The 19,954-nt window shown below is 38.2% G+C and overlaps 1 protein-coding gene across 5 annotated transcripts in view; it reads left to right on the forward strand.

Annotated features, from left to right (window-relative positions):
* The window catches only part of NRF1 (nuclear respiratory factor 1), a 145,791-nt gene that overhangs the window by 70,394 nt on the left and 55,443 nt on the right, over positions 1-19,954 (forward strand). For all 5 annotated transcript variants that reach the window (XR_007121419.1, XM_047694490.1, XM_047694488.1 and 2 more), the window contains exon 5: positions 10,231-10,371. Coding sequence is in view for 4 of the 5 variants with exons in the window: in XM_047694490.1 (XP_047550446.1) it covers positions 10,231-10,371 (141 nt within the window). In the remaining variant the exon portion in view is untranslated. The remainder of the gene's footprint in view (positions 1-10,230; positions 10,372-19,954) is intronic.

Raw genomic sequence — 19,954 nt, forward strand, 5'->3', positions numbered from 1 at the left:
TTGTGGCAGCCATTGGAAACTAATGTAGGATATGTGAGTTATAATCTCAATAAAGCTGTTAAAAATGTTAAAAGTAAAATAATAGGCAAAGGTGTGTCAGACAAATACCTACAAAAAATAAATCATGGATCATAGCATTAATATCAGACAAAGCCAAATCCTTAAACAAGTATTAACTGAGAACCGGAGGTAATTTGATACTGATAAACAGTATAAATTTATAATGCACCTTTTATGCCTCAAACATTAAAGCAAAGTGTGTAGATAAAAAAAATTACAAATATAAGAAAAAATAAAGCATGACAATGGCAGGAGGCTTTAATATCTTTATCAGATTAAGGAAGAAAACAATAAGAATATAGGGATCTGAATAAAAGAATAAGGCTAATATAAAAGCTGTATGCTAGCATTGATACTGTATAAGGAGAGAATATGCTATATTTGAAAAATTACATGAATGGGTTATAAGACTTGACCAAATATATTATTAGGCCCCAATGAAGATCTTAATAAATTGTAAAATGCAGAAATTATACAGGCCATATGGTTGGGGTTTTTTTTTTTTTTTGGTCCAGGGAACTACTTCAATTTTGTTTTTCAGCTAGAACTACAAATCTTTTTAAAAATTGAAACATAATTAACATGCTGTGTTTTATTAGTTTCAAGTATGTAATTCAGTGATTTGACAATTCTGTACATTTCTCAGTGCTCATCAAGATTAAGTGTACTCTTAACCCCATTTATCTATTTCAGTCACTTCTCCCCTCCCCCTATGCTTCTGGTAGCCAACAGTTTGTTCTCTGTATTAACGAGTCTAGTTTTTTTGTCTGTTTTTCCTTTGTTTATCCATCTGTTTTGTTTCTTAAATTCCACATATGAGTGAAACCATACCATATTTGTCTTTCTCTGACTGACTTATTTCACTTATCGTTTTACCCTTTACATACATCTATGTTGTTGCAAAAGGCAAGATTTCATTCTTTTTTATGGCTTAGTAATATTCCATTATATATATTCCAATATTATAATATTCTATTATGTATGTACATATATACACACACCACCTCTTTATCCATCCATGTATGATGGACACTTGGGTTGCTTCCATATCTTGGCTATTGTAAATAATGCTGCAACGAACTTGAAGGGTACATATATCTTTTCGAATTAGTGTTTTCATTTTCTTTGAGTAAATACCCAGTAATAGCCATATTTTTCACCATGATACGGAACATTTTGAGCTTAATATCAAAAGATAGACAGGAAAAAGTATTCAGCTGAATAGAAATTTAAAAATACTTCTTAATTTGTAGACTGTTTAGATAATATAAAAGCAAAACTTAAAGGTTTCAGTTTGAGCTGGTTCTCAAAGGAATATTCATTGCCTTAATGTTTTTTTATATACAAGAAAGATGGAAAAGAAATAAACATCTAATTCAAGAAGCTGGAAAGGGAATAAGATGAGTCTAAGAAAAAATAGAGTAAGTAAACGTGGAAAAAATTAAGGAGTTTATGAGCAGAAAAAGTAGAATTGTTACGTTCAAGAAATGATACTATGAAAAGTCCAATAAAAAAGAAAACTTCTAGCATGCTAGTTGAGGAAAAGGGAGAAGAAAGCAAATATATAGTCTTAGAAATTAGATGAGTTATAGTCACAGATAAGGAAAGATTGAAACTTGTAAGGAAATGCTGTGCATTAATTCTGTTTTTATAAATTAAGAACCTCAACTAAGTGGATAGTTCAGTAAGAAAATAAAATAACTAAAGCATATCTAAACCTCAGTAGAATAAACATGTTCAAAACTGAAAAAGTATATCCCCCAAAGGGGACACTGCTCTGATACTTTGGGTAACTCTGTTAACTTTCAAGATACAGAATATAATCTTAAGATATACTAATATTCAGAGTCATATTAAGTAATTGGAGCCCATTGTTTATCATAATCAGTATGCGATGTATTGCATATAATCTTGTTAATAACAGTTAAGGAGATGATTTAGATGGCTGACATTTATTGAGTGCTTTCTATGTTCTCAGTGTAGTTATAAGCACTTTGTATAATCTCATTTAATAATTTTAAAACTGGTACTTGTATTTTGTCCTCCTGCCAATAACTGTCATCTTCCTTTTTGCTTTTATAGCTATAGTCTGCTGAGAAACTCTAGAAAAATTAAAATTCAGTAGGGCTGTTTATCTTTGAAATAATAGATTTCAGATTCAAGATTGTTATTTTAAGAGTTTGTTGAAAGAGGATTGGAAACATTACTAGTCCTTTTAATAGTTAATGCTGAATTTTTTCTTGTATTTTAGGGCTCCATTTATTTTTCCATACTGTGTTTTGCCCATATTACTTTCTTGTCCACAACTGGAGTGTATAGCAAGGCACTGTAAACAAAACTAATGACTCACAACAAATGGAAAAAATGTTTTCAAATTAGTAACAGCAATTGCAATTTATTGAGTATTTTAAATGTACTTGTTTTCTGCTAAGCACTTTATGATTTTTTACTTAATCATCAAAATAACCCTATGATATGTATGTTATTATTTGTGCTTTACAGTTGTAGGAATTGAGGGTTGAGAGCTTAAGTATTTTGTTCAGGATCACACAGTAAGTAGCAAATTAATGATTAATGTTCTTTATAAAGAGCTTTCAAAAATTAATAAAATTATGAACAGATGAATAACACAGATCCAAAGATATGTTTGAATATGGATTAGATATTAGGTGATACTAAGGAATTCTGATATTTTTGTAGGATGTGATCATTGTACTATAGTTATGTATGAGAATGCCCTTATTTTTCCAAGATGCATGCTGAAGTATTTAGAAGTGTTGCAGTGTCTGAAATATACTTTAAGTGGGGATGCCTGGATGGCTCAGTCAGTTAAGTATCTCCCTCCAATCTCAGGATCCTGGGATGAAGCCTGGAGTCAGGCTTCCTGATCCACAAGGAGTCTGCCTCTCCCTCTCCCTCTGCATGTACCCCCTGCCACCTGCACCAGCTCATGCTTTTTCTCTCTTTCAACTAAATAAGTAAAATCTTTTAAAAATAATAATAAAATAAAATATACTTTAAGTGGTTAGCCCAGAGAATATCGTGTGTGTGTGTGGGTGTGTGTGTGTGTGTGTGTGTGTGTGTGTGTGTGTGTACAGATGGCAGATAAAGTAATTATGCCAAAATGTTGACAATTATTGTATCTGGGTGGTGAGGGTAGAAGGATTTATTTTACCGTTCTCTACATCTTTCTGTATATTTAAGTTTTTTCATATAAATTCATAATTTTCAAACACCCAAAGACAAAAGAGAAGACATAAATAGAAGGAGGAAGTACAAATGTCAAACAAAATTTTCAAAGAAATGGGAATTAAAACAGAAAGCTACTTTACACTGTTTGGGTTGGCAAACATGAAAAAGATGTACAACTTGCAGTGTTGGCATGTGAAACAGGCAGTTTAAATTGGTGTAATTTTCTAGAGGGCAGATTGGCAACTGGTATAAAATGTGCCCCAGATGTATACTTCTTAACTCAACTTCCTTTTGAAATTTTATCCTAAGAAAATAATCGGTCACATGAGCAAAGATGTATGTACAAGTATATCAGTCACTGTATTCTTTATAGTATTTTTTTAAAAATTGAGAATAACCTAAATGTTCAAAGATAAGGGATTAGTAGATAAATTGATGACTTGTGCAGAGATAGGCCTGCTACACTGCCTTTAAGTATGATGACATAAGTCTTTCTATTAACTTTTTCATGTGGAGATGATGATTAAGTGAACAAAGCAACTTACAGAACCATACATAGAGTTTGGGCCTGCTTTAAAAGTAAATCTGGAGGCGCCTGGGTGGCTCAGTGGGTTAAAGCCTCTGCCTTCGGCTCAGGTCATGATCCCAGGGTCCTGGGATCAAGCCCCGCATCGGGCTCTCTGCTCCGCGGGGAGCCTGCTTCCTCTCTCTCTCTGCCTGCCTCTCTGCCTACTTGTGATCTCTGTCTGTCAAATAAATAAATAAAATCTTTTAAAAATAATAATAATAAAATAAAAGTAAATCTGCATTTTATACATGTTTATGGAATTGTTGAATGGAGAAGATTGTTGTAACTAACATTTGTGTAATAAAGCAGATTTATAAAACTTAGAAGTAAACATATTCTCAATAATTCTACCAATAACCTTGAGATGTAGGCATATTACAATTATTTGCATTTTGGAAGAGAATACAAGCTCAAAGAGGTTAAGTGATTGGCTCGAGATTCCCCAACTTCTTTTTTTTTAAAAGATTTTATTTATTTATTTGACAGAGAGATCACGAGTAGGCAGAGAGGCAGGCAGAGAGAGAGAGAGGAGGAAGCAGGCTCCCTGTGGAGCAGAGAGCCCGATGTGGGGCTTGATCCTAGACCCTGGGACCATGACCTGAGCCGAAGGCAGAGGCTTTAACCCACTGAGCCACCCAGGCACCCCCCCTCCCGCCCACCCCCCTCACCAACTTCTGAATAGTAGAGCCGCTGTCAAGATTTGGGTTCAAGGTGATGGAATATTACATCTCCCATAGGTTTGTCCAAGGTATTAAATATGGGGTTTCAAATTTAATTTCTTTTTCTTAGTCCTTGCTTTCTCTTCTAAAAGGAAACAAATGGAGCTACCTTCCGCTTCTCCACAGTGCTGTGCATACTTACTACTGATGTGCTTTTATTTGTATGATTATTTGATTAACTTCTATCCCCAGCTAGATTGTAAGCTCTGAGACGGGAGGGACTGTATCTACTTTGTTCTCCATCATGCTCCCAGTACCACACATTGCCCCTGCCACGGGTGCTTAGTTGCTGAGTAGCGTTTGTTGCCTGAATAAAGCATCTTAAACGTCTGGCAGCACTCAGCCATGCAGATTTGGCTTCTAAGCTATGATCCTGCATTGGATCTCAATTGAGACCTTGAGATGTAAAGAACTGTGAAGTTAGCTTGTGTCATTCTTTATAGTGCTTGTCCCAGTTTCTAATTATACTTTCATTTTTGTGATAATTTTTGTGTTTGTCTTCTCTGCTAGATTGAAATATGCACAGTAATGGGACACTGTGATGGATACATTTGCTTTCCGTTTTGTCCCAGCTCTTCTTAGCACAGTGGCTAGCATAGAGGAGATGGATAGTATTTGTTTGATGGCTGGTTGGCTGGAGGAACTACTGGGTTCAGAGATCACGTATGCCATGTATGTATTTGTAATGTGAGGTAGGGAAGTAACTTAAAACTAGCTGAACTCTCAGAAGGGGCCTTTGACTTGAATGTATAATGAGATTCCCTTATTTAGAAACTCAAGGTTTCTTTAAGTTGCTTGGGACCTAGCTTCTCAGATCTAATATTCTCTGAAGGTTTTGTTTGTTTGCTTTTTAAAGATTTTATTTATTTGTCAGAGAGAGAGAGAAAGCACAAGCAGAGGGAGCTGCAGGCAATGGGAGAAGCAGACTTCCCACTGCAAGGAGCCTGATGGAGGCCTCGATCCCAGGACCCTGGGACCAAGACCTGAGCCAGAGGCAGCCGCTTGACCGAAGGAGCCACCCAGGCATCTCTCTTTGCAGTTTAAAGCTTTGTTTCGGGGCACCTGGGTGGCTCAGTGGGTTAAGCCTCTGCCTTCAGTTCAGGTCACAATCTCAGGGTCCTGGGATCGATCCCCGCATCGGGCTCTTTGCTCAGCGAGGAGCCTGCTTCCCCCTCTCTCTCTGCCTCTCTGCCTACTTGTGATCTCTCTCTCTCTCTCTCTCTCTGTAAAATAAACAAATAAAATCTTTTAAAAATTTTTAAAAAATAAAACCTTTGTTTCCTTGAGCCTCAGCTTTTTAAAACAAAACAAAACAAAATAAAATAAAAAGTTAAAGGACCTCCGGAACAACTCCATTGGGTGTTTTGGCCCTTTTGAATATCCTTCTTAGTGAAGGTGTGGCTCCCACCTAAAAGGCAGCATTGTTAACATTTAGACAAGCGAATTCAGTTTTGCCCGTGGGTGGGTATTAACTAGAGTGGGCACATATAATTAATATATTATATTATATTATATTATATTATATTATATTATATTATATTATATATATTATATATTATATTAATATCTGACATATAATTTGTCCTCATGTGCAAAATAAGGATAATACCCACCTCACTGAGGAGCAGTAGAAATTAAAATTTATTATCATCCCCTATGTGTGTTTATAGAGAGCTGGCATGAAAAGCATTGGCAAATAGTAGATTTTTTTAAGTTCCTGTGCCCCAAGGGCATGTTCTTGGCTTATTGCCATAGCCGTCTTCTATAGAGTTGGTACGAATAGGCCTAGAAATATTTTGTTGAGGAACAGAGAGAGAATTTCCATCCTTTTCCAGAAGAACTTCAGGAGTTTCTGGAGGTGGAGCTCTTTCCTCGGAGTCAATAATCCGTAGCATTTAGATGGGGATATGCTGGCTATGACTAACCAGTTCTGCAGGTACAGAAATTAGTCACAGGCACAGAGGCAAGATGTAGCTCTGGCATTGTCACCACCTTCTTTGAAATCATGTTTCAGTCTTCAATTTTACTTTCCCAGTAGATGAGTGGACTCTGGAATTGGTTGTGATTTCTTGTTCTAAGTCATTAAGTTTTTTATATAGGTTTTTCAAAATGTCTTCAAGTTACAGAAAATGTGGAAGCATATTTTAAAAAATAGTAAAGTAAAAAATACAATATGATTTACTCATATGTGGAACTTAAGAAAACAAATGAACAAGAAAATACAAATGAAAAGAAAACGAACAAAAAAAAGACAAACCAAAAAACAGACTCTTAACTATAGATAACAAACTGGTGGTCACCAGAGGGGGATGGGTGGAGAAAAAGTGAAATAGGTGAAGGGATTAAAGAGAATTATTTATCATGTTGAGCCCTGAGTAATATAGAGAATTGCTGAATCACTATGTTGTACACCTGAAACTAATAGAACACTGTACGTTAACTATTACACCTGAAACTAATAGAACACTGTGTTAACTATACTGGAATTAAAATTTTAAAAAATAGCAGGGGTACCTGGGTGGCTCAGCGGGTTAAGCCTCTGCCTTCAACTCAGGTCATGAGCCCAGGGTCCTGGGATCGAGCCCTGCATTGGACTCTCTGCTCAGTGGGGACCCTGCTTCCCCCTCTCTCTCTCTGCTTGCTGCTCTGCCTACTTCTGATTTCTCTCTCTGTCAAATAAATAAATAAAATCTTAAAAAAAAAAATAAACTAATCTCTTCACCCAGTATAGGGCTTGAACTCAAGACCCCGAGATCAAGTGTCACATGCTCTACTGACTGAGCCAGCCAGGCACCCCGGGGCTTAGATATTTTATAAATGGCAGAGGCATATAGGGTGAATTGGGGGAAGAGAGAATGGTAGGCAGACCAGCTGAGTTTGTTTTTAAGTGATTTTTAACTTTGTAAAACCAGTTAGTTGACAGTGACATTGGTATGAAGTAACAAAGGCATAAGCTGTGGTTTTGGAATAGAAGATAGAAGTTGGAAAAACAAACCTCTCTGTCATCAGGTTCATGACATTATCACTTACAAGATGCACCATTATTTGTGTACCATGAAGACTGAAAAAACATTGACAGACTCTAGCACAGTGCTGATCACTTAGAATTTTTATTTTATGCTTATTGAAAGAGCTCTTTCAAGCTTATTTAGACATAGGTTTTAATTGTATTGCATTTTATATAGTATCAAAAAAGGAAAGTGAAATAAACTGATACTCCTAAAACTTCTTCACTTCCACAGCCCAGTGCCTCTGAATAACTTCTTGTTGCAAAGTCATCATCGTCTGTGACATTTCATGTAATATCGTCCTCTTTGCCATCAAGAGCACGAGTGCTGCCTAGCTTTATTTATTTATTTATTTATTTATTTATTTATTTATATTTGACAGATGGAGATCACAAGTAGGCAGAGGCAGGCAGAGAGAGAGGAGGAAGCCCCATTTGGGGCTCGATCCCAGGAGTCCTGGGATGGCTTTAAAGCTGCCTGCATGGCTTTAAAGAACGCTCCGCTATTGTCCCTAGACTTTTTTCCAAGCTGCAACAAGTTTGATGCTGGTGTTTATTGATCTTACCAGAAAGATCACTGCGGAGATTATCTAACTGCAACCAAGACTCAACATTCCTTTCTCAAATGGTTTGTTGATTGAAAAGGCAAGGGGTTGCAGTCATGCTCCTAGAGAGAGCAGCGGTGTTCACAGATGTGCAGCCTGGGACAGCTGGGCCTCAGGTTGCCTCATCCACAGCAATTTCAAGATGTATCCCAATTTCAGAGGACTGATAAGTGAGAAAGAATATGCATCTGAGGACCGCTAAGTCAGAACGAATTGAAACACTAGCTTGATCATTCTGGGGAAGTTTACTGAGCAACCTTAAAAACACTGTGGTCACAGCTGAAGTTATTTTGTTGTAAATTACTTGGAGAAATGCTCTACTAGCAATTTTTTTTTTAACTCAAGATATTTTTTAAGGAATTAGGTAGCACTGATAAGTTCGGCAAAATGCCTGGATACAAATTCCTAGAATTTTACTGATCCATAAAAATGGCCAAAAATTGTTTGAAACTGGCTAATGTAATAGTAATAATCTAATGCTTTCCTGTCTTTGCCAGGTATTTCTAGCACGGTGAAATTTATTTATTTATTTATTTTTGGAAATTTATTTTTATACGATTATCATTCACTCTTACTACAGGCCGACATACTGATAGAATGGTTTAACCTGATACATTGAAGTTCAAAGACCACATCTGGGCTGGTAGCATAAAAACTCTACATAGGATACAGAAACCTAGAAAGCAGAAAATAAAAGTCCTTAAAGTTGGCATGGCAGCCCTAGTGCTTATGTTACAGCAAATATATTGGCAATGATTTCTGAAACTTTCTTTTGTGTTAGAAACCAGGCTAAAACTGAATCTCTAGGATGATAATGATTAAACATGTCTGTACTGTTCTTCTGTGATCCCCTTCATTGTTTACCTATTTGGAAAGTTCTCTAACTGCAAAAGTTGTACTTTGTAGGCAGCAGTAATTTTCATTTTTCCACACGGTTGAGATGGATTATGGGAACCGTTCCTTTTTAATCCTCATAATGAGATACTTCTAAGAAAGTTTGTCCTGATTGAGAGTCCAGTCTGGAGCAGAAAACCCAGGACTTAATATTGTCGTAATTTTTGGATACCTCATTTTCTCTTCCCTTTTTTCTAAGATAATGGCTTGAGCCCTGAAAGCAGGTTAATTTCCTATCCCATCTTGTTATATTTCCACAATTCCATGGCTGCTTTGTTATCCCCTAAGGTGTCCTTATCCCCTGTGTATTCTTATAAGTGAATGAACCCGTTTTAGTGGCTGTAGGATCCCATGTCTGCCTACCATTTCTGCTCATTATGGAGGAGTGTGTGCATGTACAAATGTGCTGCTGTTAAGTTCTGTCTTTGGAGAGACCTTTCACTAGTAGTAGAAAGAAAGGAGTCAGAACAATGATTCCCGGTTCAGACCTGAGCATGTCAGAGCTACAGAGACATCATGGATTCGAAGGCTACCTCTGTCACCAGAGAGGACCAGAAAGGAGGAGGGCTTGACTGGGGGTTCTCTCTGGCCCTGGGCCTTGCTGACAGTGGTACCTTTGACTCCCAGCTACGGTATAGACGGCTTGTTTTTCCCCCCAATGCCTTTCAGCTCGGCCTCTCGAGCACTTGAGTCACCTGTTGGGTAGTCTGACCTTGCAGGAAAGTAGTGGCAATTTCAGATAGGCTGCTTAGAGTTTTAGAGACATAAGTCCCTGGTGATCTTGAAGGTGATTTTGGGAGTGAACTGTCACAGCTAGGTTTTATCAAATGGCCTGGGAAATGCAGAATAAAGAACGCTATTCCTATCAGATCTGGAACAGGTAATGGGGTTGGCGTTGAATGAAAAAATGTGATTTTAACCAAGAAGCAGTATTTCTGTAAAACTTTTCTGCCTGGCTCCTTTCTACTGTTATTACCTGCAATTTCATCATCTATTCACTTTAGTTTTGTACAGTGTGATGTCTTTGGGGCCAGCGGGTATTTTTGTCTGCTAGTTGTAGAAGTGTTTGCTCTTAGGGCTCCGCCGTGGCTGAGGGAGGCAGCCCCACCCCGTCTCCGGTTGCTTGGCACCAACCCTCCCTGGTTGTTGGGCATCTTGTTTACTGCTGCCCTTAATTCCCTGCAGGTGCGGAAGTACAAGAGCATGATCCTGGAAGACCTGGAGTCCGCCCTGGCAGAACACGCCCCCGCGCCACAGGAGGTTAACTCCGAGCTGCCACCTCTCACCATCGATGGAATTCCGGTCTCTGTGGACAAAATGACCCAGGTAAGGGGCGGGAAGGAGGAGACAGAAAGACAAGTCGCCTGGGTGTGGGCGGGCCTTCTCAGTTTTATGCTTGGTGATACCTGCAAGAGAGAGAGATACAGGCTGGGTTCTGACAGCGTCTGGCAGGGTAGCAGCCGTGGGGTAGAGAATGTAGCCTCAGAGGAATGCTCTCCTCCATGGTTGGCACTTCTTTCCTTTCACTTGGGCCCTTGGGTTCCATAAAGAAACTCATAGCTCGGAATTGGTTTGCTTGGACAGGTGACTGTCAGGACTTTGATGAACCACCGCCAAGCAGGGCAAGTAAACTTAGTCTTTCGGGTTAAGTTGTTCCTCTTTCCAAATTCTGAATACCACTGTGCTGTCGCCAAGGAAGGTTCCCCTCTCTGGGGAATAAGAATGGAAAACTCAGGATACCCTTCTGAGTCATTGCTTCTCTTCTCTTGCTTTGACGAGGGAAGTCAAGATGCACTTAGCCTGATAAATCAGCATTGCTCAGGAGTTTTGCTGAGATTGTCCATTTTGAGTATCTCAGCTTTGAAAGTGATAGCTTAGGCAAGATCATATGCCCTTTTTATAACATATTTTCCTACCTTATTTCTTTATTAATGTATTCCTCTCTTGCTAAACCCAGTTGTGGGTTTTCTTATCTGATTCAGTCTTCCAGCAGCACTTAACACAGTTGATTATTCCCTCCTTTAAACACTTCCTGCTCTCTCTTTCTGCCCCCACACTCTCCTGAATGTCCTGCCTCACTCTCAGCTTTTCTGCCGGCTCTTCCTCCTGTTCTCAGTGATCAGGATTGGCATGTCTGTTTCTTTAGTTTCTTTCCAAGTGGTCTCATCTGTCCTGTGGGCTTTATGTATGTCCCCTCTGTATCCTGTTTACAGCCCAGCTTATAGAGCTCACTCTAGACATCCAGTGCCCAGCATGCCCCAGACACAGAACCTTTGATTGCCCTATTCCACTACCTCTACAGTCCCCGTATCAGTGACCAGCACCACGTCCATCTGGTCGCTTAGGTGCTGGCATAGGAGCACCCCTCTGATCCCTGTTTTGCCCTCACTCCCACGTGAGTCATTAGCACGTCATGTCAGTTCAGCTCTGAGATGGGCCCTGGATCTGACCATTCTTCTCAGTTCCTGTCGCCGCCCTCGCCCAAGCCAAGTATCTCTCACGTAGAGACTATTTCACCTGATCGATTCTGTTGCTCTCCTTCTTGCCACTCTTGCCCTGCTGAAGTCTGTACTTCATGGAAACACCAGAGGTTTTTTCCAAAACTTAGATCAGCTCATATCACTGTCTTATTTAAGTTCTTTAATGGCTTTCCACCATACCTAGAGTCAAATTCAGACTGCTGGGGCCTCTGAGGCCATGTTTAACCTGAGAATCCAGCCTCTTCCAGCTCCCTTGTTCAGTCTCCTGCTCGGTCACTGTGCTCTGGCCACCCTGGCCCTCTTTTTGTCAAACACTTCAAGCCCATTCTTTAAGATTGGCAGTTTCCTCTGCCTGAAATGTTGTTCTCCCAGATCATTACATGCTTAACCTTACCCTGTTCAAAGTCTGGCTCAGACGTCACCTCATGAGACAAGCCTTTCTCAATTATCCCATCTAATGGAACTTCTCCTTGCTACTGAGTCACTGTCCAGCACATCCCCTATTTTACTGTCTCGGAAACACCGATTACTACCTGAAATCATCTTCTTCATTAACATGTATACTTATCTGCGATCTCTTCAGCTAGAATTTGAGAGCAGGGCTCTAGAGAGTTTTGTTCTTGACTGTCATCCACTGCAGCTCCCGGCACCTGAAGAACCTCTCAATTCTAAATAACAGTATCTGTCCAGTATCTGTCTCTGACCTAAGAGTCAGAGTAAAACGCATCCAGCGTGGTAGGTGCCTGGATTGGAAATCTCCCGAGTGCGTGTCCCCTGGCTGCAGACATGCACACTGCTAATCAGGAGATGGCACTTTTTTCCTGCTGAGTCTGAACCCACCGCTTGGCCTAAAGCGATACAGTAGTTTGTAAAGCTACATTGGGATGTTTTGCTTATTGGATTCATGGATCTTTCTGTGAACACTTGAAGAATATCTAAATAATGGTTCAGAAAGGAAAGCATTAGCTTAACTTTTTTCCTGTCACTTCATACCTATTATTCTGTCCTTAAGACTGTTCTAATTAAGGAAGAAAATAAGGAGAATTTTTTTTTTTTACCTGATTGATGTACAGAATCTACTCAGTGCCTCAAATACAAGGTATCTATAAGGTTAACTAAGCTTCTGATTAAGACTACTCTGTTAGGCATGTGAGGCGTTGTGCTCTTTCCTGTGCATATCAAAATTTAACCTTGTGTATGTCACGCCCTCCAGGTAAGCAAGGATGTATGTCCATGGCCTTGTTTACAATAGGAAAATCTGAGAACAAAGTGCTTGAATAAATTATAGTGGTGATGTTTAGAATTTACATGAGAAGATGAGCAGCTCCCAAAAGAGACCAGAAATTTACTATTCAGTGAAATATTGGATACCAAAAATGCTGACTTGTTCTCTATTGTAGTGGGACAGAGTTCTGGTAGTTTTTAACTGCTTGTAAAAATAACATTTCTTATGTACTCTAATTCAGGTGCTTTATTTAGTACTTTGTTTAGTGCTTTGTATTGTGGTTCTTTGGGAGAGGGTTAGATTTTTTTTTTTCAGGGGATACATAATTAAATTAATCAATTTCATTTGTTTAAAACATGCACACAAAACTTGCGTGTGTGTGTATGTTTCATGTGTGTAAAACTTCAGAGAAAATATAAACCTATTTACTATCATACCTTAATGTTAACAGTGATTATCTGTGCATGGTGGTATTATGGGTGATTTTTATTTTCTTTGTCTAATAAGCATGAATTACTTTTATAACCATAGAAACACAAAAAAAATTTTCTTTATTTATATTAAACTTGAATTTTTTTTTTAAGATTTTTATTTATTTGACAGACAGAGATCACAAGCAGGTAGAGAGGTAGGCAGAGAGAGAGGGGGAAGCAGGCTCCCCGCTGAGCAGGGATCCTGAAGCGAGGCTCGATCCCAGGACCCTGGGATCATGACCTGAGCTGAAGGCAAAGGCTTTAACCCACTGAGCCACCCAGGTGTCCCTAAACTTGAATTTTTTTCAGTATAAGTGTGTTGAACTTTATGTTGGGTAAAGATGTCAACATCTCTTTTTATTTCTCTTATTTTTCTCTTCTATAGCTACGATGTTTTGGAAGGCACACTACTAAGTTATTTACAGGGGTATCTCATTTAATCCTTGCTCTCCAGAGTGTATGTATCATTCCTCTTTCATAGTCAAGGAAGCAGAACTCACCATGCGGTCAGTAGCCATGAAGGACTAAGTAAATTTAATTGGACACCAATTCTAGAATTCGGACCATATGGGGGATTCATGACTTCCTTGAAGTGCTAAAATTCCAGAATGGTAGAAGTGCGCTGTAACAGAGCTGGGCTTTGGTTAACCAGACAGCTCTATGCGACATCTTATCTGCACTGAATGCAGTGGAAATAACGAATGTTTATACTGATGATCCTAACTCACAAACATAATTCTCTGCGCAATCCTAAGATGAGTTTTCAGTCATCCAAAGAGTAAATTGTATTCGATACTGTTCTAATGTTATGTGTTCCATTATTTTAATTCTTTACAAATTTGAGAATTAGTCTGTTTTTTTACAGTTGGAAGGTCTAGTCTCTGGTCCCCAGTCCTACCACATACAGCCCTGGCTCCCAGTTTTATCTTCTGAAAATGAGAATACTATATGCCCTCCTACTTTATGGAATCAGAGGAAGAAAAAATGAGGTATTACATGGGAAAGTGCTTTGAAAATGAAGGCGTCACACAAAGATAGTATCGCCAATTATTAATACTGTTTATATTACCTATATTAACTTTTGAGTAACCTGAACATATCATTTCTCACCCATTTTTCACTTACAGAAAGTTAGTGAACCTGGAATTTTTATTTGGCTCAGCAATGAAGTGGGACAATACAGGTGACAATATACTGAAAAACTGAGGCATAAAGAGAGGAAGCAATTTATGAAGCAAGTTAGTGACAAACAGAAATGGTATTAAAGTGTAGAGTCCTTACTGCCAGTGCTTTCTCTCTTTTTCTTTAGAACTGTATTGTGATCATTACTCAAATTGAGTATTTCAGCTAACCTATGCTAAACATTTACTGTTTTAAAGGAATTTTTTTTTTAAAGATTTTATTTATTTGACAGAGAGACAGCAAGAGAGGGAACACATGCACGGGCAGTGGGTGAGGGAGAAGCAGGCTCTCTGCTGAGCAGGGAGCCCGATGTGGGGCTCGATCCCAGGACCCTGGGATCAGGACCTAAGCCAAAGGCAGGCACTTAATGACTGAGCCACATGGGCGCCCCTTAAAGGAATTTCTTTTTTTTTTTTTTTTAAGATTTTTTTTTTATTTATTTGACAGACAGAGATCACAAGTAGGCAGAGAGGCAGGCAGAGAGAGAGAGAGAGGAGGAAGCAGGCTCCCTGCAGAGCAGAGAGCCCGATGTGGGGCTCGATCCCAGGACCCTGGGATCATGACCCAAGCTGAAAGCAGAGGCTTTAACCCACTGAGCCACCCAGGCGCCCCCTTTAAAGGAATTTCTTGACTTGCTCTAACAACTATCACAATTATCTCTTATACAAATTGAAATTACATATGATAGAATATCTTAAGTTCTGTGTGAACTAAGTGCTCTTGTTCTTTTAGGAAGCAGCTCTGTAGTTTTTGTTGTTTTTTATTAACTTTTGGTTTTGGTACACATATCATACTATGTAAGTAATAGAATGTTTACATAAACATTTACTTAGAAACAGAAACTGTTATAAATATATCTTGATCCTGATGAAGTTGTGTGTGTGTGTGTGTGTGTGTGTGGTAAAAAATACATAGCTCTGTAGTATTTTTAGTGCTAAAATGAAAACTTGCATTTCTAGGTACCTTTAAGAATAGTGGCTAGAACTTGTCCCATATCTGCCTGTCTGCTGGCATAAGAGTTGAAGGAGGTTAAGATAAGACTTAGCAGAAGAAATCTTTGTTTTGTTGTAGATTCTGCAACCCCAGGATTCATTTGCAATGAAACAATGATGCCATCTTTTTCAGAGATTTTGAAAGCCAGGTTAGCAAAATTTTGTAGGATACTTCAGACCGGAAACCAGAAAATGGGCTAACTTGTGCTTCTCAAACTTCAGTGTTCAAAAGAATTACCTGAGAGTCTTGTCATTTAACTTCAGACTGTGACTCAGTTGGTCTTGAGTGGGACCTGAGATTCTGCCTTGTAGCAAGCTCCAAGACGATGCACTTTGACTGCACTTTGAATTTAGGAATTACATCGTTGCTTAAAGCCTTTAAGCAATGATTATGATTTTGCTAGTGAGCAGTCAGTTCTGCGCTTTACCACACTTGAGTCTGGTAGGATTCTCTTGTTCTTGGGAAGTTGTAAATCTTCTTGGAATTTGTCTTAGAAGAGATCCAGGCAAAAATTATAATTATAGAAGAAACATCTCTGGAAAGAACAATACAGGTGGGATTGAAATGCAGTCCTTTTTGAGACAAAGAAGGGCACTACATAATGATAAAGGGATAAAATCAGAAATTAAGAGAAGTAACACCTGACACCATAGAAATAGAAAGTATTATGAAAAATTATATGCCAGTAAATTGGACAACCTAGAAGAAATGGGTAAATTTGTAGAAACATACACTCTTCCAAAACTGGATCAGCAAGAAATAGAAAATCTGAACATTTCCGTTACTAGTAATGAAACTGAATTGTTTAAAAAATATATATATTTCAAGGCACCTGGCTGGCTCAGTCAAAAGAGTGTGTGACTCTTACCCTCAGGGTCCTGAGTTTGAGCCCCACGCTGGGTGTGGAGATTACTTAAATAAATAAATAAATGCATACATACATACATACATACATACATACATATACATACATACTTTTAAAAATAATTAACAGGGGAGCCTGGGTGGCTAGGTTGGTTAAGTGTCTGCTTTCGGCTCCGGTCATGGTCCCAGGGTCCTGGGATCAAGTCCTGCATCAGACTTCCTGCTCATCAGGGAGCCTGCTTCTCTCTCTTTCTCTGCTGCTCCCCCTGCTTGTACTCTCACTGTCAAATAAGTAAAATCTTTAAAAAATAAAAATAATTAACAAGTAAAACAAAAACCAAACAAACAAAAAACTCCCAACAAACAAAAATCTAGGACCGAATGGCTTCGTAGGTGAATTCTACCAAACTTTTAAAGAAGAGTTCTTTAAACTTTAAAAATTTGTTCTCAAACTATTCCAAAAAAAAGGAGGAAGAGAAATTTTCAAATTCATTCTGTGAGGCCAGCATTACCATGATATCAAAACCAGAAAAAGGCACTATAAAAAGGAAAACTACAGGCCAATATCTCTGATGCACAAAGGTGTAAAAATCCTCAACAAAATATTAGCAAACTGAATTCAACAATACATTTAAGAAAAAATTCTTCACCATGATCAAATGAGATTTATTCCAGGAATGCAAGAGTGCTTCAATATTCACAAATAAATCAATGTAATACATCACATTAAAAAGAGGAAGGTTAAAAACCATATGATTATCTCATGAAATGCAGAGAAAGTATTTGACATAATACAACATCTGTTCATGATAAAAACTTCAACAGATTGCTTTTAGAGAGAGCATACCTCAACATAATAAAGGCTGTATATGAAAAGTCCACAGCTAACATCATATACTCAGTGGTGAGAAAGCTTTTCCTCTAAGATCAAGAACAAGACAAGGATGTCTACTCTCACCACTTTTATTCAGCTTAGTACTGGAAGTCTTAGCCACAGTAATAAGACAAGAAAAAGAAATAAAAGGCATCCAGTTGGTAAGGAAGAAATAAAACTGTCACTATTTGCAGATGACATGGTACTATATGGAAACCCTAAATACACCACCGAAAAACTATTAGAACTGATAAATAAATTCAGTAAAGTTCCAGTAAACAAAATTAATATACAGAAATCATTATAGTCTATACACTAATAACAAAGTAGAAGAAAGAGAAATGAAGAAAACAATTCCATTTACAATTGCACCAAAAAGAATAAAATACTTCAGAATAAACTTAACCAGGGAGGTGAAAGACCTATCTTCTGAAAACTATAAGACATTGATGAAAGAAATTGAAGACAACACAAACTAATGGAAATACATTCTATGCTCATGGATTAGAAGAATTAATATCATTAAGGGGTGCCTGGCTGGCTCAGTTGGTAGAGCATGCAACTCTTAATCACAGGATCGTGAGTTCAAGCCCACATTGGATGTGGAGCCTACATAAAATGTAAAAATTAATTAAATAATTAACTAATATCATTAAAATGTCTATACTACCCAAAACAATCTATAGATCAGTGCAACCCCTATCAAAATTCCAATAGCATTTTTGACAGAATTAGAACAAATAATCCTAAAACTTGTATGGAATCACACAAGACCCAAAATAGCCAGAGCAGTCTTTAGAGAGAACAAAGCTGAAATTTGAAATTCCAGATTTCAAAATATACCATAAAGCTATAGTAATGAAAACAGTATGGTAACGACAAAAAAAAAATAGACACAGAGATCAATAGAACAGAATAAAGAGCCCAGAAATAACCCTATTAATGGTCAATTAATCTGTGACCATAGAAGCAAGAATATTCAATGGGGAAAAAACACTTGGTGTTGGGAAAACTGGATAGCTACATGCCAAAAGAATGAAACCTGACCACTTACTTTCACCATACATAAAAATAAAACTCAAAATGGATTAAAGACCTAAATGTGAGAACTGAAACCATAAAACTATTAGAAGAAAACATAGGCAGTGATCTCTTGGATATTGCCTTCACAACATATTTATGGGTATGTCTTTTCAGGCAAGGAAAACAAAGCAAAAATAAACTATTGGGACTGTGGCAGAATAAATATATTTTGCACAGCAAAGGAAATGGTAAAAAAAAACCAAAAGGCAGCCTACTGAATATGAGAAAATATTTACGGATGATATATATGTTAAAGGGTTAATATCCAAAATATATGAAGAAGTTATACAAATCAATACCAAAAAACCCCCAACAATCCAGTTTTTAAAAATGGGCAGAAAACCTGAATAGACATTTTTCCAAAAAAGACATACAGATGGCCAATAGACACATGAAGAGATGCTCAACACCACTCATTATCAGGGAAGAAATCAAAACCACAATAAGATATCACCTCACACCAGTCAAAATGGCCCAAAACAGACTCTTAAATACAGAGAACAAATTGGTTGTTGCCACAGGGGAGGTGAGTGGGGGGATGGGCAAAATAGATAAAGGGGATTTAGAGGTACAAACTTCTAGTTATAAAATAAGTCATGGTGGGGCGCCTGGGTGGCTCAGTGGGTTAAGCTGCTGCCTTCGGCTCAGGTCATGATCTCAGAGTCCTGGGATCGAGCCCCGCATCGGGCTCTCTGCTCAGCAGGGAGCCTGCTTCCTCCTCTCTCTCTGACTGCCTCTCTGCCTGCTTATGATCTCTCTGTCAAATAAATAAATAAAATCTTAAAAAATAAATAAATAAATCTTAAAAAAAATAAATAAATAAAATAAGTCATGGAGGTGAAACAATAGGGAATATAGGGGGACCGGGATGGCTCAATGGTTAAGCATCTGCCTTGATCCCAGGGTCCTGGGATCGAGCCCTGCATAGGGAGCCTGCTTCTCCCTCTCCCTCTGCCTGCCGCTCCCCTTACTTGTGCTTGTGCGCTCTCTCTGTCAAATAAATAAATAAAATTTTTTTAAAAATAGGGAATATAGTCAATAATGTAATAACATTGTATGGTGACAGAGGGTGACTACACTTACTTGGTGAGTACTGAGTAATATTTAGAATTGTCAAACCAGTATGTTGTGCACCTAAAACTAATATAAATATTCTCTAGTAATTATACTTTAAACAAATCTGCTACTTTTCCCTTTGTCTCTTCCCTTTCCTCACCTGAACTTACTGTCCTCCTCTTACTCTCACTGGGACAGTCTTTGTTGCTTTAATATTCCCTTGGGGTGATGATGCGATAGGATGGTAATTCCTTGCCAGTTTTCAAGAAAAACCTTCAGAAACATTCAGCACAGTGATTGCTTCATTAGGAAGAAGTTATCCACACGGCTTGACATGTTTTACTTAGAAAATATTAGTCAGCTATCAATGTAGGTTTTTTTGAGTATTGTTTTGAAAAAGCATAGGTCTGGCCTCTTCTACCCAAAGCGTAGAAACATTAAAAGACAGATATTGTGTGTGATTCCACTTCTATGACGTATCTAGGATGGGCAAATTCATAGAGACAGAAAGTAGAATTTACCACGGCCAGGGGAAGAGTAGAAATGGGGAGTTACTGCTTAATGCATACGGAGTTTCCGTTTGGGATGATGATGAATAAATTCTGGAAGTTGGGGCAATGGTTGTACAGCATTGTGAATACACTTAGTGCCACTGAATTGTACATATTAAAGGGATAAA

Source organism: Lutra lutra, chromosome 11 (assembly GCF_902655055.1).
Source record: "Lutra lutra chromosome 11, mLutLut1.2, whole genome shotgun sequence".
Lineage (NCBI taxonomy): Eukaryota > Metazoa > Chordata > Mammalia > Carnivora > Mustelidae > Lutra > Lutra lutra.